At 34.4% G+C, this 27,178-nt stretch overlaps 2 protein-coding genes across 3 annotated transcripts; one reads left to right on the top strand and one right to left on the bottom strand.

Moving 5' to 3' along the window:
* Positions 1-8,909: 8,909 nt before the first annotated feature.
* LOC113777827 (probable carboxylesterase 15) lies at positions 8,910-10,298 on the bottom strand. The gene has a single exon (XM_027323040.1). The coding sequence runs from the start codon at positions 10,210-10,212 to the stop codon at positions 9,187-9,189; it is 1,026 nt and encodes a 341-aa protein (XP_027178841.1). The 5' UTR covers positions 10,213-10,298; the 3' UTR covers positions 8,910-9,186.
* Positions 10,299-17,345: 7,047 nt separating this feature from the next.
* On the top strand, positions 17,346-21,661 carry LOC113778010. Of its 2 annotated transcripts, XM_027323255.1 has the most exons (3): positions 17,346-17,785; positions 20,537-20,780; positions 21,402-21,661. In XM_027323255.1, exons 1-2 carry the CDS (start codon positions 17,558-17,560, stop codon positions 20,777-20,779), a joined length of 471 nt encoding a protein of 156 aa, XP_027179056.1. In that variant the 5' UTR covers positions 17,346-17,557; the 3' UTR covers position 20,780; positions 21,402-21,661. The 2 variants fall into 2 exon arrangements, with proteins under 2 accessions (XP_027179056.1, XP_027179055.1); XM_027323254.1 differs by lacking the exon at positions 21,402-21,661 and having other exon boundaries at positions 20,537-20,924.
* Positions 21,662-27,178: the final 5,517 nt, after the last annotated feature.

Genomic DNA, 27,178 nt, shown 5'->3' with positions numbered 1-27,178 from the left:
AGAATAGTTGTTTCTTCTGTCGAGCTGAAGGGCATCAAAAAAAGCATTGCACCAACTATCACGCTTGGCGTGCTAAGAAAGGCATGCTTCTTAATTTGGTTTGTTCTGAGGTTAATTTAACTTCGGCACCTAAACACACAACGTGGTTAGATTCTGGTGCAACAACTCACATCAGTGTGTCTATGGAGGGTTGCCTGAATTACCGAAAGTCTAATGATAATGAAAGATATATCTACGTGGGCGATGGCAAAACAGTTCAAGTTGAGGCAATTGGAGTTTTTAGATTATTATTAAAAATTAAATTTTATTTGGATCTCTATGAGACATTTGTTGTACCGTCTTTCAGACGAAATTTAATTTCTATTTCTGCTTTGGACAAATTTGGTTATTTTTGTTCATTTAGAAATGAAAAATTTGAATTGTTTCATGATTCAAAATTGGTTGATTCTGGTTCTTTAATGCATTACGATAATCTATATTTAATTGATACGATTGTCTCATTTAATGAATCTCTGCATTCGAGTGTTAGAAGAATAAAGAGAAAATTAACCAATGAAAATTCAGTTGCATTATGGCACAAGAGATTGGGACATATCTCTAAACGAAGAATGGAAAGACTTGTGTCAAATCAAATTCCCAACCCCTTAAACTTTACAGATTTTGATGATTGCATTAACTGTATAAAGGGGAAACAAACCAATCAAAACAAATTTGAAACCAATAGATCTTCAAACGTCTTAAAACTTATACATACGGATATATGTGGGCCATTTTCTACATCTGCTTGGAATGGTCAATAATATTTTATAATATTCATAAACGATTTTTCAAGATATGGCTACATATATCTCATTTCAGAAAAGTCACAATCACTGGACGTGTTCAAAAATTTTAAGGCTGAAGTTGAGAATCAACTCAATAAAAGAATTAAAAGCGTCAGATCTGACCGTGGGGGTGAGTACTATGGTAGATATGACGGTTCAGGTGAACAACGTTCAGGACCATTTGCTAAATACCTAGAGGAATGCGGTATCGTCCCACAGTACACTATGCTGGGTTCACCCACTATGAATGGTGTAGTTCAAAGACGAAATAGAACACTTAAAGACATGGTAAGGAATATGATATGTCATTCTACCTTACCAGAGTCACTTTGGGATGAAGCACTTAAGACTGCAGCATATATCCTTAATAGAGTTCCAACTAAAGCAACTATTAAAATCCCTTATGAGTTTTGGACAGGGAAAAGTGCAGTTTAAAGCATATGCATGTTTGGGGGTATCCAGTTGAGGCAAGGTCTTACAGGCCAAATGAAAAGAAACTGGACTAAAAAATAGTTAGTTGTTATTTTATTGAATACTCTGAAAGATCCAGAAGTTACAAGTTTTATGATCCCACAACTAAATAAATTTTTGAGACAGGAAATGCCCCGTTCTTTGAGGATGTCGAGTTTGGGGGAGAAAATACAGTAAGGGACATTGTCTTTAAAGAGAAATATATTAATATTCTCACAACTGTCATTGATCTTGTTCAGGATCCTATTCCTGAACAAGATCATGACATGACAAATCAAAACAATGTCAAAAAATAAACTGTTATAGAAGTTCAAACTCTCCCTCTTCAAGAACCAGTGCCATTAAGAAAATTCACTAGAGAAAGGAGAAATGCAGTGCCAGATGATTACATTATTTTTCTCCAAGAACATGAGGATGACATTGGATTGATGGAAGATGATCCAATCAACTTCCGTCAAGCCATGGAAAGTTCAAATTCTCAAAAGTGGATTGATACCATGAATGAGGAGATTAAATCTATGAAGGACAATGATGTTTGGGATCTTGTCCCATTGCCAGAAGGTGCGAAACCCATTGGTTGTAAATGGATATTTAAAATCAAGAGGGATTCGAAAGGCAATGTGGAAAGATACAAAACTCGTCTTGTCGCTAAGGGATTTACACAAAAAGAAGGTATCCACTATAAAGAAACCTTCTCTCCGGTCTCTTCAAAGGACTCTTTTAGAATTATCATGGCACTAGTGAAGCATTTCGATCTTGAGTTACATCAGATGGATGTAAAGACAGCGTTTCTCAATGGTAACATTGATGAGACGATTTATATGGTGCAACCAGAAAACTTTGTATCAGAAAATCCAAAGAATATGGTTTGCAAACTTAAAAAATTCATCTATGGGTTCAAACAAGCGTCTCGACAATGGTATTTCAAATTTCATCAAGTGATCATTTCATTTGGTTTTGAGATGAATTTAGTAGATGATTTGCATATACCATAAGTTCTGTGGGAGCAAGTATATTTTTCTGGTATTGTATGTTGATGACATTTTATTTTCCAGCATCGATATTGGTTTATTGCATGAAATCAAGAAATTTCTGACTAAGAATTTTGAGATGAAGATGTTGGTGATGTATTTTTTGTGCTAGGTATACAAATACACCGAGATCGATCTTAGGGTATTTTAGGACTATCACAAAAGGGTTATATCGAAAAGGTTCTCAAAAGGTATGGAATGTAAAATTGTAAATCAGGTGACACTCCCGTGGTTAAAGGAGACAAATTTAGTCTTGAGCAGTGTCCTAAGAATACTTTTGAGGAAAAAGAGATGTAAAAGATTCCTTATGCGTCAGCAGTAGGGAGTCTAATGTATGCTCAAATATATACGTGTCCAAATATTGCGTACATTATTGGAATGTTGGGTAGATATTTAACTAATCCAAGATTAGATCATTGGAAAGCAACCAAACGGGTCTTACTGTATTTACAGAAAAGAAAAGATTACATGCACACGTATCGGAAGTCAGATGAGTTAGAGATCGTTGGGTATACTGATTCCGATTATGCTGGATGCCAAGATACTATGAAGTCAACGTCAGGCTATGTGTACTTGTTGGTTGGAGGTGCTATATCCTGGAAGAGTGCTAAACAGTCTCTCATAGCATCTTCCACTATGGCTGCAGAGTTTATAGCTTGTTATGAGGCATCCAACCAAGGAATTTGGTTGCGAAATTTTGTCACAGGATTAAGTGTAGTGGAACATTGAAAGACCACTCAAATTATTTTATGACAACAAGTCAGCAGTTCTATATTCCAATAATAACAGGAGATCGACGAAATCTAAACATATAGATATCAAGTTCCTGTCTATTAAAGAAAAAGTACAGAGTGGACAGTTATCGATAGAGCATATCGGGACAAACTCCATGGTTGCGGATCCGCTTACTAAGGGATTGCCACCCAAAATATTTCATGAGCATACTGCTCGTATGGGTGTCATATTGATAAATGATGTACAGTTTTAATGGGAGTTTGATATTTTAAATTATCTTATGATACATTTCGGTTATTAATGATCTAAGAATATTTTATGCATAAATAAAGTTTGGATTTATTTATACTCTGATTTTGGTATGGTTTGATCTCATAAAATTTTAAGGTGGACCAGTTGGAAATAGACATGTTTTGATCACATTACATGAAATTTCCATACTACACATCTACATCATGATTCATGTCATTCAATTGCATCGATATATGTGACCATTAATGGGTCGAGTTACGAAATTGTGACAAAGGCCGCTTTGATTCTATATTGGTGTAATTGATGGACCGAATTGGTTACAGATACATTGTGATAATGACAGTAAAGTTGAGCTCATACGATTAATTGTAAAATATAATTATAAGGTTACACATATAGTCCAAATGGGAGATTGTTGGATTCTTAATCCAACATTGGACTTATATGTGAATAATTATGGGTTGCAAACTGTCAACTAAGATTAAGTCCAATTAAAGTGATCAAATATGATTTGGACTTAATGTATCTAATAGGATGTGGGCCTTCAATGTGTAGAAACTTAAGAGCTCCTATTTCTATGATGGGCTGAAATAGGGTTCCAAAAGGTAACAAGAATGTTACTTATAAATAGGGTTATGATCCCCAGGTCACACGGATCTTTTGTCGTATTTTTCTAGTACCACAATATACAGCCCTTTCCTGATATCCCATTGTCATGAAAGATATCAGAGAGATATTAAAGGACTCTCTCAAGGATCGGTAAATACGTGTTGATCTGGAAGGCCACCCCAAAATTCTCTAGGGATTCAAGTACCAATTTATCAACATGAATCAAGGTACGCTTCCGCTATTTTCCTGTTAATTAATTTCTTAATAATTGCCATATAGATTTTGGGTTTAATAGGTGATGATTTTCACCAAAGGCTAAATGTAGATAACCACCCTAACACTCTGGCCTATAACTTGTATTAGTTGGTGTACCAATTTTTAGGAGTTTTATTAGGAGTTGTTGTGCTGTACCCCGTTGTGGTAAATTATTAACACAATTTTGAAAATAATGTGTATCTAAATAGAGATTAAGTACGTGATACGTGTACCTCAACCTATAGTTATCTTGTACCTGACGGTTAAAGATGAAAAATATGCGAAGAGGTGTGAGAGGATGAGAAAAAAAAATCTCAACCCATAATTGCTATTTAAAAAAAGGTGATACTAAATCCATCCCCTATAACCTACTTTGCTTCAATGTAGACACAAAACAAACTACAACTACCATAAATTTGTCCCATGTGAAGCTAATTAAGTAATTAGGAGTTAGGATTACACTTGCTATTACGATTATTATTGGTTGCTTGTGGGATTAGTTCTCTTACTTAAATCATCACGGGAAGCAGGAAATTAGATAATTTATTTTTTCCTTTTAACTTTGTACTGACCCAAAATGGAATTGCGATATACCAAGGGCTTTCTTTACATAAACTTTGATTGCTTTATAATGAATTAAGAACTTCAAAAGAAAACAATTGCGAGTACCCCAAAATTGAATAACTTCTCTTTTAATTGATGTATATCCTAACCATCGTTTAGCGGGCTGGACTAGTGAAAAAGAAATAATTTTTGATTTCTATTACCCCTGATTTAGGTACAAGGACTTCTTTGTTAATTACTTTGTCCATAGATTGCTAGCTTTTCCTCATTCCCTGCTTATTTATGCTTTGGCTATTAATAGGGATTAATCATATTTCTGTTAGTATAATAATTTATTGGATTTTTCTAACGGGTGCCCATTGAACACTCATTAACGTACCTAAAATTCATCTAATCTGCCTTATATATACACATACTCCAATTATTACCCTCCTTAGTATTTATATATTTTTCCTATCCTTCCTTATATTTATTTACTTCCTAATTAATCATTTATTTTAAAAAATATTATACGTAAAATATATCTTAATGCGTACCCCGTTAAACAACCCATAATTTATTTACACTGGTGAGTTTAGTTACATACTACTTCTGAGGAATAAATTGAGATATTAATTAATATTTACAAGGCATGCGGTCAAGTTTACTATTATAGCAAAAAAAAACAAAAAAATCTTTACCCCGCCAACATATGAATCATTAATCATATAAACAGTTCCTCCTTAGTAGGGACAAGAGAAGGAAACATTAGACCGCAACTCAAATCAAAAAGCTAGAAGACTATGTAGTTTGGCATATTCCATATGAAATCTAGGGCAAATTTCTATTAATTTGTTTGTCTGTTTGCCCCACTGGCTACTTGGTGACTGCGTGTTAGTTTTTTACATGATTGAGCAACGCCACTAATTGAAAGCAAAATGGAGTGAATGATGATAAAAAAATAAAAAAAGAGGGTAATATGGCCATTTCAATATTATCTTCCAAAATTAGTCAATTGTCACCCTTAGTACTTAATCGGGGTGCTGGCAAGCCAAACTACTTGCTAATAGTTTGCGAGCGACTTGGTTAAACACTCGGCTCAAACTCAGTTTCACCAAATTCAAATTTGAGCTCGAGTAACTCAATATAGGAATCAAGTTGAGTTTGAGCTTCTCTTTTGTGCTGCTCGAGTGCTTGTCCGGTGGGTTGATTAATTTTATTATTTATATAATATATTTATTTGATTATGAAATGACCAATAATGATTTATGTTTTAGATAGTTTATGCAAAATTTTGTATTTTGGATTTTCAAGTACTCTAAACTTGATTAGACTTGAAAACAGTATTAAACCTTATCGAGTTGAATTCGAGTTTTAATTGTTCTTCCTCGAATTGAGTCGAGTTGTATAATTTCTACTCAGTCAAATCAAGCTCGAACTCGAGTAGACTATTCGAACTTGAGCATAACACTACTTGAGTTCATCTAAACTCGTCATCACCCCCAGTACTCAATCAGTTTCCGCCAAAGATGACTAATGGCGATGACGACTCTTCTTTTACGCATTTTGCCTTGTTCTCGTAAAAACACAAGTAATCGTCCAACTGGAACGAAGTGCTGCAACTAGAATCTGAAGGGTAAAATTTTTAAATGAAGGAACTAAACCCGCAAGCAATTGGACGATATAATAGCAAAGGGAAACAAAAAACTAATAACTACTAATTATGGGTTTTACATTGCAACGGATCCTTCGTCTAATAACTACTAATTATGGGTTAAAATATAGGATTCAACTGAATAAAAACACAAGATATGACGGATTACGATAAGATATTTATAAAGAAAAAATTATAATATAATAAAAAATGGAATCGAAAGTGTGATAGAAAGTAGGGCAGAAGAATCACCACGTTTTTTCATCCTTTTACCGATACTTCAACAGATTGATATGTTTCTTTTTTTGTCAGCAATGTATAACCTACTCTATCCTAATGTAGGGGGGAGTTTAAGGAGGCTATGGTAGGGGGTTAGTGGGTATACAGACCCAATTAAATCAAAAAAATGTTATAACATAATCCTTAAATTTTTTTCGCTGCAGATGAGATTTGAATCCTCACCTACAATTCAACGAGGGACTTAAGCCACTCCCTGGTGGCCACTGAGCCATTGGCCTTGTGGTTCAACAGATTGATATGTTTCACATTTGCTTTTTCAAGAACTTTCATCAAACTTTTTATAACGTGTGGACATGGATGAACAAGAATTATTAATTGGTTTTTCCCATAATGCCAAAACAATGACGGGTGGATGAATGATTGCTATACCAAGCCACTTTGCCACAGTATATATATCCATATTAGGACATGCACATGGATGGTGTTGGAAGTTGGAACTTTACATGCCTCTATATAATGGAGTGATTATTACTTGCCAGCTTTATTTATGATCTTTTTTTGCTTGCCATTTCTGTGGGGTGATTTTCGAACTTAGGCGTAGGTACAGTGGCAGTCATTAAACACCTGAAATTACCTAGAAATCACTATATAGTCAATTTTGGGTAACACGATAGAGATTCAAGAAACAGCAAGATGTTGGAGATTAAAGAAATTAAGTAATAAATTGGATGTTCAAGGACAGATTTATTTAAAGCAAAACCAGGTAATGGTTGGACAGCCTGAGATAGGTGTAAAACCAAAACCAGGCAGTGGCTGGACAGCGAGAGATCGGTGTAAACTAAGGGTGAAATTTGTGATTATTCGTATAGATGAAAGCATATTTATTTTTTGAATAACTTTTTTATACGCTATCAATGCATAATTTTTTTTTTTTACACTAGCAGGTTTAGATCATGCCATCACATATCATGAATTTAAATTTGAAATTCAAATTATACATATGTAACATACATTCAAAGCTGAATGTAAAAAAATCACTATAATGTCAGTATATAAAAAAATTAAGCTTTATTTTTTCTGGCTAATTATGTACACACTAGTGCCCTTTTATTTTTGAAAAGTATCTAATTATGTACACACTAGCGCCCTTTTATTTTTATGTACACACTCGTTAATTATGTACACACTTGGTGTTTACACTTAAGTACACATGAATAGTTTAAGGTGCTCTCTAAATTATTTACAAGCGTACATTAGAAAAACAAGAAAATTGTTGTACATTTGGGTAGTGCTCTATCCAAACCAGATTAATTATCCCTATAGGATCCAATCCAACTATAGATTACAGGTCAATAGAAACCAAAAGGGACACGCTATTAAAAAATGTTTGTTGAAATACTTAACATTTTGTCAGTTTCATGTTGCTTGCTGTTACTAGGCCTGTCAACGGGTGGGGTTTAGACCCGGATCCGGACCGGATTCGTGAAATTATTGCGGGTATGGGTAGGGATTTAATTCCGTTTCCCGGATCCGGATCCGGATCCGTTTTGTCAAACAAAAAAACGGATTGGATACGGAATATAGTATTCCGACCCGTTTTAGACCCGGATCCGGATATAAATGAATTAATAATTTAAAAAATATATATTTATCAATATAATTTGATTAGGGTGATGTATTTTAATAAAGTTAATTTGATTTCTTTTCTTATTTGGTTTTTTCTTTGCATTAGTTAAAAATTAGTTTACAAATATATTTTTTTCTCATTTTTATTAGAAATTATAAATTTTGATAAATTTGTTCGAGTAGACCCGGATCCGGATCCGGAACATAGAATAAAAGACCCGTCGGGTAAATGGGTCGGATCCGGATCCGCATAGTAATTCGGGTCCGGGTCCGGAATAATGAATTCCGGCCCGTTGACAGCCCTGGCTGTTACTGCTAAGACCCTACAGTGATACTTCACGATTGCTTTTGGCACATAGAGTGATTGTGTATTGTAACTGTTGAGCTTGACCTGTAACCAGGCCTGAAGTACATTTTTAAATTCATATGAATTCAGCTATGATTCTATATATTTGAATTTGGTTCGTCAATTAATAAAATTAAAACTAAAAATATTTTTGGCTAGATCAGTATAAAAATTGTATTTTTCGTCATTTTTCATGAAAAAATTACTGTAGCGATTTGATGTATATGAGAAAAAAAGGTAATAAAAAAACATGATCACGAAAACGACGTAATTTTCTGACAGAAAATGGCAATCCAAACAGGGCCGCTCAGTTACAATAAAAATTCAGTTTAAACTCACACTCAATTAATAAACAAATTAAATGTAAACACAAGGTCAAAACCATCAAAATAAATAATCAAACTTAAACACTCCGGTGACTTGATCACACTTCCTTACACCCCCATTTAACATAATGGAGGTGCAATTTATGCCACCCCAAGAGCCATTTAACATAATGGTTTCTTGTCCTTTATTTTACGATTGGAATACTAATCCTTGAAAAAGTGGACCGAACAAACTAACAAAAACAGCAAGGACAAATCAAGACTATTACAAGATTCAATGCTTCTTGATGAATTCTACAATCCCTGTGAATAGCTTTTCAGTTTCCTTAGCAGTAGTTGGATCATTGTCAAAAGCAATCTTGTTCAGATAAAAGCTATGACCAACGCCAGAATTGAGGAGCAATTCCACATCTTTACCTGCCTTCTTCATGGCCTCATAGAACTCCATTTCAGTATCCTTGATGAGATCACAATCCGCCACGCAGAAGAGATAAGGAGGAAGATTCAGATTCTGAATCTTTGGCACAACACCATCCCTCATGGGACAAGTTATGGGATGATCTTTCGTGCTTCCAATTGGCAAAGCCAAGTTCAAGAACTTGTCCACCATATCCAAAGTCAAGAAAGGCGACTGTGGTTGCTCTTGTTCAGACTTGCTCCTTTCTTTCCTGACGAATCCCGGATGAATTGGGATCGCCCCGGCAACTTTTACAGGTTTCAAATCATCATTCCCAGATCGAGCAGCCACCTGGTGAACTATATTGCCCCCTGAGCTATCACCTATAAGAAACACACGGGAAAAATCAGCATTTTCCCCGAGCCAGGGCTCAGGCTCAACTTTACCTTGGGCTAAAGATCTTAGCCACAGGAGCGCTGCATATCCATCGTCACAGGGGGCAGGGAGGCGGTGCTCAGGCGCGCGCCGGAGGTAGACGGATACAACTATGGCTCCGGCAGAACGAGCCAGGCGAGTGTAAACTGTGTAGTACATGAACCAGTCAGCTTGGCTGATGCAAAATCCGCCTCCATGGAAATGAAGAATGATGGGAAGTTTATGATGATTGTTCAAGTTCTTGTCATCAGTGTTTTGAGGGAGATAGATTCGAACTTGAAGGCCTGATTCCGGGTCGATTATAACATCCTTGGTGGCGACTCCATCGATAAATTCTTCATGGGGAGGAGCAGATTCAGACATGAACTTTACCTCTCGAGGTCCAGTCCATGTTCTATCTACTGAACCATCGTCAAAGACTCTAAGCCATCCTGATACATCTTCAACAACCTTTTTCTCTTGGACCATGGTTTGATTTGGCAGTCAGGACTAAGCTCAAAATGAATATTTGATATTTCGGCCTCGGAGAGGACTAGAATGGTTTTTAGCTTTTGTGGGTAGCTATGGATAGTGGTTCCAACATGTTTGCTTGCCATTATATAGTGGGTGATGAGCGGCAGTGGGGTACATAGGGATGCGATATATTGCACAGAAGGTTCATTGGATGTTATATACTTTAATTTTGAAGAAATGATTAGGAAATTGTTGAATATCTCAAGTTATATATCTCTGCCGGGAAAATTTTTATTTATTTTTCAATGTTAGTATTCTAGTAGTATATTTTAAGATAAGCGTATTCATGACTTTCATTTTAAATTGAAAAAAAATTGATTTAAAAAACGTATTTGAAATATCTTTTTTTTTTTTTGACTGAAAAGGCGAATCAAACAAGTTATAGTTTGTAGGTTTTTCGAGAATTATTCGCACAAACATGGGATAGCTGAGAGGGTAATACGGGTTTCAGGCTTCAGGGTGTTGTGCAAATCAGAAGTTTGGTTGACTTAATTGATTAGAATTACCAGTTTCATAGTACTTTTTTAATGGGTAAAAAATTTAGAAATTTCCTACTAAAGTACTTGGTCCTTTACCTTTGGAATAGTGTGGAATTTAGTCAAGGTCTTCAAGATTTGTTGGGATAGAAGCTTCCACTTCATTACTCACTACGCTTGACATAATTTCCTTCTCTATTTAAAAGCAAATTATCCCGAAAGCCATTAAACTTTTCGAATAGTCGAATTTTGGTCATTCAACTATTAATAGTATGGTTTTACCTACTAAACTATTAAAAGTATAAATTTTAGGTCATTCCGTCTGATTTTATCGTTGACTCTACCAGATCTAACTATTAAATAATATGTCTCATAAATCGTGCAAAGATCTAATGCAATTAAAGGTGAAATTAGACGTAATGACCCAAAATTTATACTATTGATAATTTAATGGATAAAAACATACTACTAATAATTAAATGATCAAATCTTGATAATTAAAAAAATTTAGTGATTATTCAGACAATTTGCTCTCCATTTAACTATCCCTTCTTTTAAGTCCAAAAGAGCACTACATGCATGTATTCAGACGTACCACGATTTCTCTGCCCCCTGGCTCGTTGACCGTGTATGGTGGGATGACAGAAATTTCTTTTTAGAAAAGCACTAATAATTCCTTAGATTCTGCAGACCCTTTAGGACTACCAACAGTGCTTTGACTCTCCATTTTATACTCTTAATAATTAATCAAAGAGTAAATGTCCAGCACTTTGTGTTGTAAGAACAAAGTAACTTCCGGCCTTTTTCTTGTTCCTACGTACTTTGAGCCATGAGAATAACGTTTTTGTCCTGAGTGGCGTATTCAATCCCTTCACCAGACTTTTTTTTTTTTTTTTGTCTTTTAAACAAAGAGAAGGGTATGATTTAAGGAGCGAAGAAGCAAAAGGATAATTTAAATGTAGAACTTTTAAATTCTGAGTTTTACGAGGAAGAATGAATTAGGTTGAGTGTTGATGGAAAATTTCGAATTCGAAAATACCCAACTTATAAAAAAAATTCTAGAGTTTCAATCTTAGTTATTAGACTAATCACGCTTACAACGCATACCTTTGCGTTACCTAAAACCATTTGATCTTCAATTTTAATTGCTTCTCTCTTTCCCAACAACCCTCTATCTGTTTTTTCCCCTTCTTGTTTGAACTCCTACGAATGATTACTTTAATTATTATTATTGATTAATATATATAACCGAATAGTTGGCTGTTGCTTGTGCAGACGTACAAGACAACGAGATACAAACGCCAAGCAGAAGATAACAACTACCTGATAGATGTAACAACCCCTTCCCCTCTTCTTCCCCAAAAATTAAAAAATAAAAAAGCTCGTTAGAGGGAGAAGAAAAATGCTATGGCCAGTTGTAAATACAGATTTGTAGGGGAAAAGTGTGAAAAACAATATTTATGTACCTAATTAGGATTTGTTCCAATATATAAAATTATTTTTTCGGATATAAGGCTTATTTGAAAATTCTCTACTCTAATTTTGTACGATAAAGGGAGTGACATCCTTTGATTCTCATTTGCTTATGTTTTTCCTAGTACCGTTTCTTCCTTTTAGCGTGAATTTTACTGCTCTATTTTCTTATATAAGAAAGTGCAATAGCAAGTTTTTTTTTTTTGGTAAATGAAAAGTTTTAAACTCAAAACCCCTTACTTATAATCTTTTTCCCTTATCACCCAATTCAACCCGCCCTCAGTGCATTGGCAAGTCGGTTTCTCGTCAGTTGTGATTTGTATCCTTTTTTCTTGGAAATTTCTAACCAAATCATTAATCAAATTAAGGGAATGATAATCCTTTTTGTTGCAACGTATACATCTCACCTAATAGAGCCCATTTTGATTTGTGGTTACTAAGTTTATTGTATTAAATTGAAAATTTGACAAATTCAAGAATCCGATAAATCCATTTATTTTTTATTATAAGTGGGATTCAAGACCTCCCACTTACACTCTCTCTTCCTGTATCACCAATTTGTTTGGATACTGTATTATTTGAAATACTATTTGGAATAATTACTGTAGCACTTTTTGTGATGTGATGTATGTGAGATAAAAAGGTGATTGGGAATATAAAAAGGTGGGTTGAAAAATGTGTCTATGATGCAAGCGAAATATTATTTGGGATAATTGGGGTATCCGAACAAATGTATTTTTTTGAGGGGATAATTAAAAATTAACCCCAACTCTATACCATGTCCATTTCTTCTCAACTACCAGGCTTTTCCTGCCTCTCTTCCTCCTCTCCCAAAATTGAAAATCTTGATTTGGGTTTATTACTTGTCATCCTATAATTGGTCGTCTTTACTTGCAATATATTATCAGTGCTACCGCATTATAGTAGTATATTTCCAAAGTCTTATATTGATTAGCTAATATTTTTTGCGTACAATTAAGTTGAAAAACTTGTTTTTTTTTCCCTACTCTAGCTACCTCACTAACCCAAAATAATGAATTCTTGAACTTGAATTCAACTCAGAAAGGGGATTCAAGGCTTTCTATTCCATGGCTTTGTATAGAGGGATTCAATTAAGATGCTTTCTTGAATGTACAATATACTAAGAGAGACAAATGAGCCTGCAGGCATAGTCTGGAACATTTGGATATTTGATTTTCAAATGTGTATGCTGTATAACAATGATTATTTACTTTATGTGCAAGTTTAGCAATTAGTTTTGGCAAGTTCAATTTTTTCCCTCATGAGATCATTAAAATGACTTTATGATACAAAAATTTTCAATTGCACACATTTGGCCTCTAACATGTTTTTTTTTTTTTTTAAATACTAATATGTATATCACAATAACTTAGTGTATTGCTCATTTGATAATCGAATTTCTGAACCTGATTTATTGTTTTTGGATTCATTTAAACAAATTTTATTAATCTAAAATAATTCAAAAAAATTTGTGTACTTAAAACATTAATATTTGAATATGCACAAGTGACTTGAGATTTTTTTAGGTTTGGCACCATTTTATTAAAATTTATTCATTATTTATCAACTAATTACAGTAAAGTGTTGTCTTGCATGTGCTTTTGGCAATTTAGTTCAGGAATTGAAATGCTGATATGACACCAAAAAAAAAAAATTTATCATCAGCCCAAAAAAAAAATGCTTCTGTCATCCGAATTTGAAAAATAGTTTTACCAAAAAAAAAAAAGAAAAAAAAATCATACAAGAAAAATGAATCTGCACTCCCATTTTATAGAGAGTTGACATGGTCCTTAATGGGCCATTTCACCTCTCGCCTGGGCAGACTTTCCGTGTCAACATCTTTTTTGGGGCTAGAGCTTTTATATTCTCGTCCGGGCTTAGTAAAGACTTGTTTTGGGCTCAACAAAAACAAACTCATTCCTCGTGGATCCATTAAAATGAGAATGTCACGGATGGGTTTGGCAGGCAGGGTGAGGCTGGACAGGTGCATCAATAATCACCCGTTGGAGGGTTGTTTGGTGATTGTTCCTTGCAATGTACAGAGTATTGCACACATTGTACACACTAACAAACAGAGAAATACAAAACAATTCAGGTTGTAAATTTTGAGCAATATTTGGTCAGAATTGAGCACATGACTTTTTCTTTTCTTTTTTTACTGTTAACCTTCCAAAAAAATCACATTCTTTCTTAGCTTTTTTGCTCTGCTGATTTTTTTTTCCCTAACAGAAGTGGGGTGGAGTTTAAAAAGCGGAAAAATGGCAAGGAGATTTGAATCAGGACCTCAGGACTGAAAAAAAGGAGAATCATTCTAGGTAAGAAAGGGGATTAGAACTTCTTTAATTCTAAAAGAATCATTCAAAAACTTGTCCTGCTGATTGGCTTGTTTTTTGCTGAAAAAAAAAAAGAGAGAGGTACAACAAATGCTCTATAAATCCTCTTTCAAGGTAAGAAAGGGGATTACAATTTCTTCAATTCTAAGAGAATCATTCAAAAACTTGTCTAACATAGGTTATATTAATGGTTACTTAACATGTATGGTACGCAAGCAATCTAGGAGATGCATTTTCCTCAATGTTCATGTTACCAACTGGTAGATGTTTTCTCGAAAGAGATATATAAAGTCGTGGAAAATGGTTTTATTGGATGAGTGAATTAGTTGTAAAAGAAGTCGGATTATATCATCCAATCCTGTAATTTGAGTTGTTGTAACGATCATTCTTGTTTGCTCCATGTAACTCGTAACTCAAAGAAATTAAATGAATTTTATGTGTGCCAAAAAATTTGTCCCTACAAGCTAAAAATATCAAATTACTGCAATAGGTGCACTAAACGATATTTCCAAAGCCAAAGAGAGAAAGCTGCTAATTTGAAATACGTTTTGGGTAATGGGTGCCTATTTAAGAGGAGTTTCAAGTGTTAATTTTTTTTTAAAAAACAATACATTAATTTATAGAAGTATCTAAATACAACAGAGTGTAACGATTGTAATTGTGTGTAAGTGAGAAGCCTTGGATCAGGACCTCTCACTTACAATTCGTCTCCCCTCCCCATTAAATATAATTGAAATGTGCTAATGAGTGTCCTACTAGATTAATCATTTGAAATATGTGAAATGCACTTTTTTATATGTACATTTTTTTTTAGTAAGTATGACGTCTTGAATCCAACATCTTTTACTTACAATTCTTCCCATCTTATCACCTAACCTAACCCTCTCTCGTGCTAAAGTTACTTTCATGCTCTAATACAATATCCATCCTAACTGCAATTTACAAAAACAATAAGTAGCTATACTACTCCAACATTACAAGAACCCAACAAAAAAAACAAAAAAAGAAAAACCCCATTACAACCCTGTAAACTAGAACAAAAAATATTAATATTCTTTGGTTATCCCTAGCCTACCAAAAAAAAAAAAAGGTTACGTGCATGAGACCTAGTCTTGTGGTCATGGACCACGCCACAGTCCTGAATCCACCGTCCTTGGCACAAAGCCAAGAAAGGCCATCCAAATGAAGTCAAAACTATATGTTGGCTTGGTATTGCTGTTTATGCAATTTTTATATCTTGTGGATCGCATTGTTTAGATTGATGATGGTATAAGATCCTCCGGATGATGAAAATGAATGCTCTTTTCTGGAGCCTAGTTTTTTTTTTTTTTTTTTTTTTTGGAGCCTAGTTAATAATAATAATATTGGACTAAATTACAAAAACAACCGCATATTGCCGGTTCCCTTGCTTAGCTGGCGGCTGCTCGGCCACGGGGGATCTACCAAACACGGCCCTCTTTTGTCCCGTCGCCCCATTAGTCAGCATCATCAATTCAATGCCGCTCTTTACTAGTGGCATATAATGGTTTAGTTACATTTTATCCCCTACATTGTTCACTATTATCCATTTATCATCGATGAACTTTCAATTTTAGCATTGTACTACCTTAAACTTCTGATCTCTTGCAAGGTAATGCAACGAGAAAGTTGGTATTGGAATTTGGATTGCCTTCATGATTCCAATTTGTGTAAGCACTGTTGCTCTGGTGAAGTTCCTAAACTGTCATTCTTACCATGGTTGTCTACCGACCAAAAACTTGAGTAGATTCAATTTTTAAAAATTCAACGATTCAGATTGTGTTATACCATTTGATAATGGTATGGCACAATTTGGATCATTTGATCTTTAAAGATCAGATTTATTCAACTGTGAGCCGTTGCCTAATTACTTATTTTCTCTTGTGCATATAAATAGTGCTGCCTACGTTTAAAGAAATGTCAAATTTGAGAAATTAAGGTTTTTTTTAATAAATAGCAAATCTATTTTAAAAATTATAGCATACTTTTCTTTCCCTTTTTTTTTATCAGACGGCAACAGCTAGTCTAGTTTAGATCTACTCTTACTCTAGTCTACACTAAGGAGGGAGAGAGGTCTAACGAGGTCTAGAGAAATCAATGGAGACGGAACTATCATCGGACCAAATGGGTGCACTACGCACTCGTATGGATTTCGAAGAAGCCATATATAGTGATATATTAATGGGAGACAAGGTTTGAACGTTTGACCTTTCACCTCACAAAGAATTCAAGTTTTGGTGGTGGCCAACAGTCCAAAGTACTGTTGGTTTATAGCATACATTTCTAGTTTATCCATGTTAGGTTGTTGCTAGAATTAAAACACTTGAGAATCATGGGTTCATGATGATTCATATTAATTAAAAGTGGTTATAACCAATGGTACATGCAACCAAGCCTTGAGGAGCTTTAGTGCAGGTGAGTGTCATTTGCCTCAAAAACTGGTTAATTTAATTTTACTTTCTAGTAATTAATAAGCATAAAAAAGTACATATATTTTTTCTTCACGAGTGACTGCAAAATTCATTTGGAAATTACACAACTATTTCTTTGCCATTTCTTAAACTCATGAATGGTAAACCAAACTGAATACTTCGTTATAGTATTGCAGTTACACTACTTTGCTAAAAATTTGAGGTACTTAAATACTACAACTGACACCTTACAAACTAAAATACCAGTTTTAAAGAGTTAAGGGGAGCAAAATGCAATTAGTCCAAATAAGGCAGCATACTTCTGAACTTGTAATAATTCCAACTCCAATTCCAAGTCCACTTCCCTCGAAGAAAACCGCCGGGAGAATTACAGCACACCTTTCCAACTTCCATGTTTTAAATCTTTCTTTGTCCATCGAAGAAGTTGCTTTCACTCATCTTTTCATACTTTTTCCTCCTTAATATTGAAAACCCATCAATATTCTTTCGTCATTTTTTATGCTTGGAATTAGTAATATTTCAGCTATTTATCATCATATAGACATATATGTTCGATTTTGGTGATGAATTTGTGATTGAGAGCCAGAGTGTTCCATGGCTTATATGGGCTCAGTTACTTGTCACGATTCTTCTTGTTGTTATACTTTTTTTTGGATTCAGCATCTTTGCTTTGGATCGATTCAACAATCCCTCCTGCAGCTCAGCATCTTCTTCCTCTCAATCCCATGGCAAAGACGCTTTGCTCAATAAATCCAGCTCTTCACATGGCTCTAAGGTTTGTTCAACTTAATCTCTTTTCTTGTCTTTACATTTCTGATGCCAAATCTATTCTTTTCAGTATTTCCTCCTCATTGAATATCCTTTTTTTTTTTATTTCTGTTTGTTTTCTTCCATTACTACTTTTGGTGTAGTTGCCAGGAGGGAATTGAGATTGAAAGATTGCTGAGTAGCAAAGTTAGGACATTTCTTGATTTAATTTGCCCCGTAGTTTTTTTTTGCAGCTAAATTTTTTTTTCGTAAAGCAACATGATATTGGAATAAATTTAGGTACTATATTTGGTTGGCGAAAGTGGTCAATTATTGTTGCTGCTTTTTTCCGTGGGCTGTGAGTAGGGATTTTGGGAAGCTTTTAGATTTTTTTTTCGAGGTGGTGGTGGTGGTTGTGTGGGGTTGGGAGTTTTAATTATTCAAAAGAAAAAGTGGTAAACGTGTTGAAGGATGGCATATGTAGTAAACATGGTGGTTTGACCAAAATTTTGTACATTATAACCTGGAATTTAATGAGGTAGCCTGGCAAGTAGAAGTTTCACAGAAGGAGCTTATGGAGTCAAGACTGAGATAATGGATTTTCAGGGGGTCAATAGTTAGAAAATTCTATCTTCAGAAAATTGCCGGTGGCTGTGTAGTTCTTATTAAAAAGTATGAGCCTTTTTGTTGGGTATCTGCAATACAAATCAAACTGCATTTAATAATTGCTAAATGAGATTTTTAGAGGTAATTTCCATTGGCAAAAGTCATAATTAGGACAAAGAAAAGGATATCTTGTCTTAGTGGAATGGAACATACTTTGAGTGTTTTTATTTGCTGGAATATGTTGAAAATAGTGATCTGCTTTCCTATGTGGTACAAGCTTGTCTATGAATCTAGCTGATCACTACTGATAAGGTATTAAACTTTTCAAGAAGTTGAAATAGCTTTTACTGTTCTGTTTGAAGTACTTCAAGATATTGCTTTATCTGATGTCTTTCCGATTTTGCCTCTGTTTTTTGTGAATTCCGAATAGAATATTTCCACTGTTTTTTGAAGTTTTGAATATTTGTGGCTAATCACGAATGGCTTAAGCAGTCCGATTCCAACTGGACAACTCTATATCGTAATAATTTCTTACTTTACAATGCCTTTAATGAAATCTACCTTTTTTAAAAAAAATAATAATTTCAAGTGTTAGTTGAACAACCGACGGTAAAGGAAAACTCAGAATTATATATAAGTTCCTTTTGTGCATGGTGTTACTAAAATGAAAACGTGTTCTAACTTTAGACATGCGGCTTCCAAAAAATTGGGAATTTTTAGGACTAACATAATGTACAACTCTAAAAGTGTAACCAGTTACAGAAAACGGCTAACATATATACAGGTTATAGAAAAGTAATCAATTTAACTTGAGCCAAAATTGGAAAAATATATTTTTATAAAAGGTGACAAAAAAAATTTTTTGGTTGTTATTGTGGTGAAATCAGGCCAATAGAAGCTGTTCTATTTGCATTCTGAGCTATTTTCTAGAAGAGAAGTTTATAGATCCTAAGCCATGTTAGATTGTAGCTTGTTTTATTCCTGTAATGTTTTCTTGAGAGGTACTAGTTGATCACTGACCCATGGTACTGTTTGCCTGCTGTGGAAACCATCTTTTTAGTTGGGAGGTATTGAAGCAGAAAACTTCTTCTCAGAACATTATTGAAGAAAAGCTGAAATTGGGTTAAAAATAGTAGAAGAAACAAGCTGTAGTTTAAAATTTTCTATCTAGTCTTGACAATCACTGATTCTACAGGTCACCTACCTTTTTTTTTCTTTGATGAAAATTGTAGTTTTCATTTTGACGGTCATTAAAGTGTACTTATTTTATATTGATTGTGATTTAATTTTCTTTTTTTTTTTCCAACAATTGGAGATGTGTGCCTGTTTTTTTCTTGAATCCCTTGTCCCAAATAGCCGAGAACTGAACAGGCATGCTTGACCTTTTAAAAAAAAAAAAAAGAAAATCTTTCTCCTACAAGAAACAAGAAGAATAACTGCTATAGAAATTAAAATTTTTGCTACGACATGAAAAGTGCTTGAAGTTGTTGAACTAATAAGTTGACCAACTGCTGTAGTTACATGCTTGTTTCTGTTTAAATGCTTAAGAATGAAAATAGTGGATTACAGATAAAATAAAGGTGGCAGCATCTATTCTCTTTTTAATTTTCAAATTGGACAAGTAAAGAATTGTGAACATGACTTCTTACTGAGAATGTGAAATGAATAGAACCTCACAACCAAATAACCTACTAAACCAAGACATTTGTGAGTTTAATTTCTCTCATGATCTAGGACATTCCAGAACTTGTTTCATAAAATATCTCTCATATATAAACACCATCAAACACAACTCCTCATATGTTGAATGCTCAAGTATATAGGGACTTTGCAACTTAAACCAAATGCTGAAACTAAGCATAACTGAGCATCCTGAGTATTGTCATGTAGCAATTAAATCGTTTCCTATAACATATAGCACTACTATTGTTGTCATATAAGGAATTACTTGCTTAAGGCAAGGAAAGTTGATATTGCAGTCAGTGAGCAGATGCATGATTAAAATGGTTGTCTTTGATAAGAAGAGTTGTTAGCTATAATCAGCTATTTGCACTATTTCCTTCCGGACATCCTTCATGCTATTTGTATGACTAAACCTGAAGTTCCAGCTCATAATGCATGTCTATGTAGTTTTGATCCAAAGAAAGGCTTATGAACTTAGTGTTTCCTGCAGGTTGAAGAAAGTCAAAGCAGTCAAAGGGAGACGGAGGCAAGTGCATATAAAGCTACCATAGGAGAAGAAATTGAAGAAAGAGATGAAGCGTCAGTAAAGGATATAGCCCTTCTGAGGCTTTTGGGACAGGGAAACCACCCCTGCCATTATATGAATCTTGCTAAACAGGCTATTCTCAAGTGTTTTGGCTTAGGTTATACCTCTGAGAGATCTCACAGTTGTAAACATCGAAAGGAAGACTAAGGTGTGCCGTGTGCGCTCTTTCTCTCTCTCATGCACGGCTCATCCACATTAATGAACCAATGGTGCTTTCCATCTACCTAATTGTCTATATCACATGGATATTCTTATGCTGGAAAAATGCACATCACCTATTGGTTTGCTTGTTCCTTGGTCCAAATGAAATTTAAGATTGAGCATTGATGTTTGGACATTTCATTCTGGACCAGGTCAATATGTCACAAAATAAGAAAAATGTCGAAGTATAAATTTAAAAATAAGATGTAGTAGTATTTTTGAAACTTTTGAAAATTTCAACACGGGTATAAAGGTCAGCGCTGTATGCACTCTGCTTGAAGCTTTTAGCTACGAGTAGGATGGAGTTCTAGGAAAAAATGGTTAAGACTGCAGACAGCATGAGCCACTGAACACTTGGTAGAAAGAATGTTGTTCCCTATTAGTTGGTCAGATTTTATCTTGATTTAATAGATAGAAGTTCCATAGAAAGTAAAGGGATATAATGCAGAGGGGACTAGTAGAGAAGTTTACTAGAAGTAGAGACAAAGATGACTGGACATTTCCTATGCTTATGTTGAAGCAAGGAATTGAGCTTCTCTTTTCTTAGCTAGACTTGGTTCTTTTGCAGGAAAAGATTGCAGTCAGTCTTGGGCGGTGGATGGATTAATCCAAGTAGAATTAGCTGTTGTCAATTGTACGAATTTGTAATCCATATTCACATCTCACTGTAATTTGGCTCCAGAAACTAGCTAACTCTAGTACGTTTATTGAGAACTCGGCAATCTAATTAATCTATGGCTGCTGTCTATTCAGGAAGGACAATTTGTCATTTGTTAATTTGTTGGGAAAGAGTGCATAATTGCAGCCCTTCTGCTTCTGCTGTTTTAACCAATTTCTCTTTTGATCTTTATGCCTAGTGAAGAACAGCAAATGGAGAGTTTGTGTTTGGATTTTTATTTTTAAGTTTATTTATTAAGCCTTTTTGTTTACGCATCCCATCTCTCTCTCTCTTGTAGTATGATTGAAGAATATATATATATATATATTCAAAATCAGAAAGCAAAAATTGGAGTACTTGAGGCTAACTAAGGAAATGCTGACTCATCAATTTAAAATTCAAATTTTTTTGGACATTCGATAACACGTCTAAATTTTACCTGTATATATAGCGTTAACAATTATTATCCTCTCGTGCATTTATACACTTTTTCTAAATTAATCTTACATTTTCAATAATTTAACACTCATCAATAATTTTCATTATCAGTACTATCATTATTGAGGGAAAAAACTGTACATGACATGATCTTTATTGTTCAGTTATTTTACAATACAGTAACAAGGGGCATGGAAATAAGGCTGGTCTTGTAGAAATGTAGAGGAAGTATCATAACAGGAACAAGAGGTATAAGGGCTGAGACGATTCGATGGAGATTTTTCTACTAATGACTCTGGCCAGGCTTCGTCTTTATTGGAGGTCTTGAAGGCGCAGCTCGCAGGGTGGTCTCCTGTTGAAACAAAATTCAGACTCAAAGTGACCAACCTAGAATATGAACTATTCTTAGCATTATAATCATCTCATTACAAGAAAATAGACGACTATTTAGGGTTGTGAAAAAGCGCCATAGATAATTTATAGTGGTGGTATTCCGACGCTAGAACGAAGCGCCATTGTAAGTCGTATAGAAAAAAATCACGACACTGTCAAAAGTATCATAAAAATTTTGATAGCACTTAATCGTGAAATACTTATTTGTTCCACAACTAAATTTTAAAAATTGTGATGCTAAATATGTTAAGAGTTTCGAAGACTTCACTTTTTTGTCTTTACCAAACAAAATTAACTGGCAAACTTAACTTTTTAAGTTGTGTAAAACTCTCTTGGTTACTGGCCGCCCGGCGAAGCACCAACCGGTGGTAGTGGATTAAGGTGGGGGAGGAGGAAAAAAAGGGTGGAAAGAAAATAAAAAATTTGTGCATTTTTGGATATTTTGGGCTATGTATATTAAAAAATTTGTGCATTTTTAGAGGGTTACTCTAGACAAAATAGTAAAAAAAAAAAAAAAAAACTTGTCTATTCAAAACTAAGCTAAAAGCTTGTGTGCCAAACAGGTACCGACTAGTTTTAAATCATGAGGAGAGCATTTAATTGAGACTCTATCTATTGACAGAACCTCTATTCAGCTGGTGAAATCTGGAAAAAGAGTAATACCATTGCAATTCTTGGATTAAAGGTGGGATTTGTGTCCTTGTACTTTCCCTTCCCTCGAAACCATAGAAAATTACTCACCGAAAAAAAAAAAAACAAAAGAGAGAGAGACCTAGCCCACAAATTATTTATAAGTAATCCCAGTTTGCTACAAGGTGCTTCAAATCCCTAATGGCTACCCAGGCCATCATTAGCTAATACTATTGGTTCACTAAAAAAAAAAAAAAAAGGTCATTATGAAAAATAAAACAAGTAAAATAGGGGGATGTTTGTACTGCTGCAGTGGGTTCAATGGCAGAAGGGTTTTCCTCTGACCCGGGAATCTTCTTCTGGAGACCCAAGCATTGAAGCAGTTTTTGGAAGTCAAATGGAAAGCATCGAGAAGATGAATCATCATTTGCCATCTTTATGAATTTCCTCAGATTACCTTTCCTCTCTGTAATGCGACTGTGTTGTATTATTCTTGAACTATGTTCTATTTATTGCTGTGGGATTTGTTCTTCTTAGCAAGAAAATCGCCATAATGTGATGTGCAATAAATGTTAAACATATGAAGTTGATTTCGTGTAAAATTGAGAATTAACATCATGCACGTTTTTACTTGCTTTCTCTATAATATATGTTGCTTGAATTTTGCAGTCATGTGATTATGTCGACCTAAGTTCATTTTTTTTTTTTGACAGCATTAATTACAAGGAGCTCTAATCCAAAAATGATAAGAATTACAATTCAGTAACGATGCAAATGAACCCGTAAATAGTAAAAAAAAGAAAAATTTCACACGTAATGAAATTTGAACTCAGAATTTCTAACTCGTGAAATCTCAACTTTAGTTCAAATAGCGTTATTAAGGAGGTGGAATAAAATCAATTCTCGTTACAATATATTCGAAGTGATGATCCTAAGATTCATTAGATCTTCGTACCTTCATATTCTTTTATGTGCAGTCGAACAAGAAAGTTGACGATCATAGACTGAGTCTCTGAAAATGCCATTTGCTGACACAGTTAGTACCCCACTGCCACTGGCTTATATACACATGTTACACTGCCAAAGGTGTGGGAAATTATTCTTTTTTTTTTTTTTCCTTATTACTTCCCTGAAAATTTGAAGACAAGAAAAAAATAATGCGAATACTAATAGACCACTAGTGAATTTTAAAGCAATTTTTTAGTGAATTTACTATGTGTAAGTTTCTTAAGCTGGAAGTTATAATAACTCGATATAGTTATTACGTCTCCACTCCAATTGTCCCATGGATACATACAATAACTATGGTACAATAAAAACATAGGACAAAAGGTTTCCAACTTTTACCATGCGGCTGAGGCAGAAGAAGTTGCCCAGGTTTGCAACTGGGGCTCACTGTTGTTGGTTTTTTGCCAGCACAATTGGTGCATTGCTTCAATTGGGAGTTCGCTGATAACATTCAGCCAACAGATTTGAATATGTTTGAGGTTTTTGGTATCGTAACATCAAGAGCCAAGCATTCGAAGATCATTCCTGCTTTTCGATCGCGCACAAGTAATCAGAGTGCTTCGGAGCTAGCCCAAGTTTCAATTCTGACATTACAACCTTATCGACGTGCATTAATCTATAGATAATCATTGGATATTCCTTTGCAGTCTAGTTACTAGTGGATCTTTACGTAGTAGTATTGCCTGCAGTATTACATCATCGTTTATCTATATCTTGTGGGCATTTTGCCATGTAATTTTGAGCATCTATTGTATCATATAATATATGTACTAACACAATGATGTAGACGCTATAACGATAAATGTGAACGCTACGGATGAAAAAAATCATCAAAAATTTTACCACCACTCACTAAAGATCATTAACCACAACTCAAATCAGCTTCATCTGTTCCATCCAATTGTTTTTTTTACAATTAGTCAGCCAATTACAAAGAATTCCAACCCAATAAGATCATGTTTGTTCCTGTGTTGAAGGTATTATCCCTATCTCGAATTGAATCCTTAGATGAATGGCTCATATAATGTGCGCAATTAGTTTCCAACGTGTGTTATGAGGGATTCTAAAAGTAATGCCATAAGATTTTGAATTATATGCTACTAACAACTTGGCTAAAGGCATTTTTTGCTATTTCTATTAGCAGCAGAAGATGCCATAAAAGGTTTGAGACTGAAAATTTTTCCCTAAGATACATTGTTCAATTCGGTGGTTAACAATTGAATTCACTCCCCATTTTATTGCAGAACAACTTCATTCCTAGTATGCTTTCAATTTTGGTTGGTGTGAAATTCCCCTAAACGTGTATGTGGTCCTCAGTTAGTGTTTCCTGAAATAAATTTTCTGCATGCGCCTGGAAAGCAAAATAATAATTGCAGCAGGTAATAGATAATGATGACGATCGACAATTTCAACATAAATTGAGGGGAAAGAGATGTGTTTTGTGTGGGTGATTGTATGTTTTTCTTAGTTTGTTTCGCTGTACCCTTTGAAAAGAAGTTGAAGAAAAAAGTATTGGAAGTGAATCAGAAAAAATATAGTAATGGCTGATTTTGCAGGAATCCTTTGCATTCGTTGGGTTCAAATTACGAGTAGATTTTTTCTCAAATGCTTTGGCTGGCATGATTATACCTTCAACAGTACATATCCACCAAGAGATGAAGATCAATAACCTTTCTTGGACTACTAAAGAGGTATATCTCCAAATATATAGCTGAAATCTTGTAGTAACATATTCATTATGTTCATTAGCATTAACCAATTTTGTAGGATATCATTAACGGGCATTTGATAATATTAAATAGGAAGAAGGTCTTCCTAGTGAAACAATTAGTTCAAGAACTCTTGCTGCATCACCTCCTAGGCCACCAATAGAAAGAGGGAATGGAGGTCAAACCAACTGATATTTTATCCTCCATATAAGTCTGAGATTAAATGAGGATGATTATCTTTGGATGTTTCTTATATTGTGTGCTTTTAAGGGGTGAATATTATGAAATATGATGTGGGACAAGATCAGTGTGAAGCTGCATATTTTGATGACCATCTGCTATTCATATTGAAGGTTCAAGAATTGCTGTGGAGTTCGTCTCTGCGGTTTTTGTCTAGTCTAGCCAAAAACAAGTTCAGTTTCCACTGAAAATTACTGTTATTCTTGTCATCATCAAGATGGTAGATCATTTTATGTATTTTGTTGTTGAAAATTTCCTGCAGTAGTTTGTATGTTGTTTGACAGTTATTCCAATAATCTTCAAGTGTGCTAAGTCTAAAATTGTCATTAATTGTCGCTATTTTTATTTTTCGAGTAATACTGGTTGGACCGATATTACTGCTATAGAAAAAAAAAATAATTTAGAAAAATTTGTTAAAATAACACCATAACACTTTGCCTTATATAATGTTTGTAAACTAAAGTCAAGTCATTTGTTGTCAAACTTGAATCAAAGTCACCTTTTTACTCGGAGAGAGGACTGGATTGGATGATAAAGTGAAAGAAATTGTAAATTGGAGATTTTGGATCCAAACGATAACGTACGTCTGCAGAGTTTTGACAATTGAAGTTTATATTGATGGATACTCTTGGGTTATACTGCACCACCATTGATGGAGAGAAAGAAATAAGCGTGTACAAGGAGTTGAGAACAGGTGTACGAAGCAAGCATAAGAAATTCCTAACTCCATATATAACAGGTCTCAGTTCACCTTAGTACAGCTTATGTTCTGATTCTCAGAATCACTCTTAACTAGAGTCTCTTCATACTACTGAATACAAAAACTTCTTCTAGATATGGTACGAAATTCTGCTGTTTAACAACAATGAGGACGAAGGCTAAGAAAATACTAGTTGGGTATTGAATTATCTATATGCATTCGAAATTCTATATAGTGAAATACTGCAGTTAACAAAGATCAGATTGCTGTCATGCAAAATTTTAAGCCAATTGTATTACTCCTTTGCCTCGAGATTACCGTAAATAAACAAATTTAAGTACAGGACTTTTTTAACGGGTATTCAATGGACATTCATTAACACACAGAAATTATACACACACATGACTTATCATGAACATATCCACACTAACAATTATTACCCTCTATTGTATTTATACACTTTTTTAAAATTAATTTTATTTTTAAAAATTTAACACATAAAATACATCTTAAAAAGTATCTATTAGACACTTGTTAGACAACTTGAATGTAAATGCCAAGATGTTGAC

The sequence above is a fragment of the Coffea eugenioides genome, chromosome 7, assembly GCF_003713205.1.
Source record: "Coffea eugenioides isolate CCC68of chromosome 7, Ceug_1.0, whole genome shotgun sequence".
In the NCBI taxonomy this organism is placed as follows: Eukaryota; Viridiplantae; Streptophyta; class Magnoliopsida; order Gentianales; family Rubiaceae; genus Coffea; species Coffea eugenioides.
This window is presented reverse-complemented; position numbering and strand designations above follow the sequence as displayed.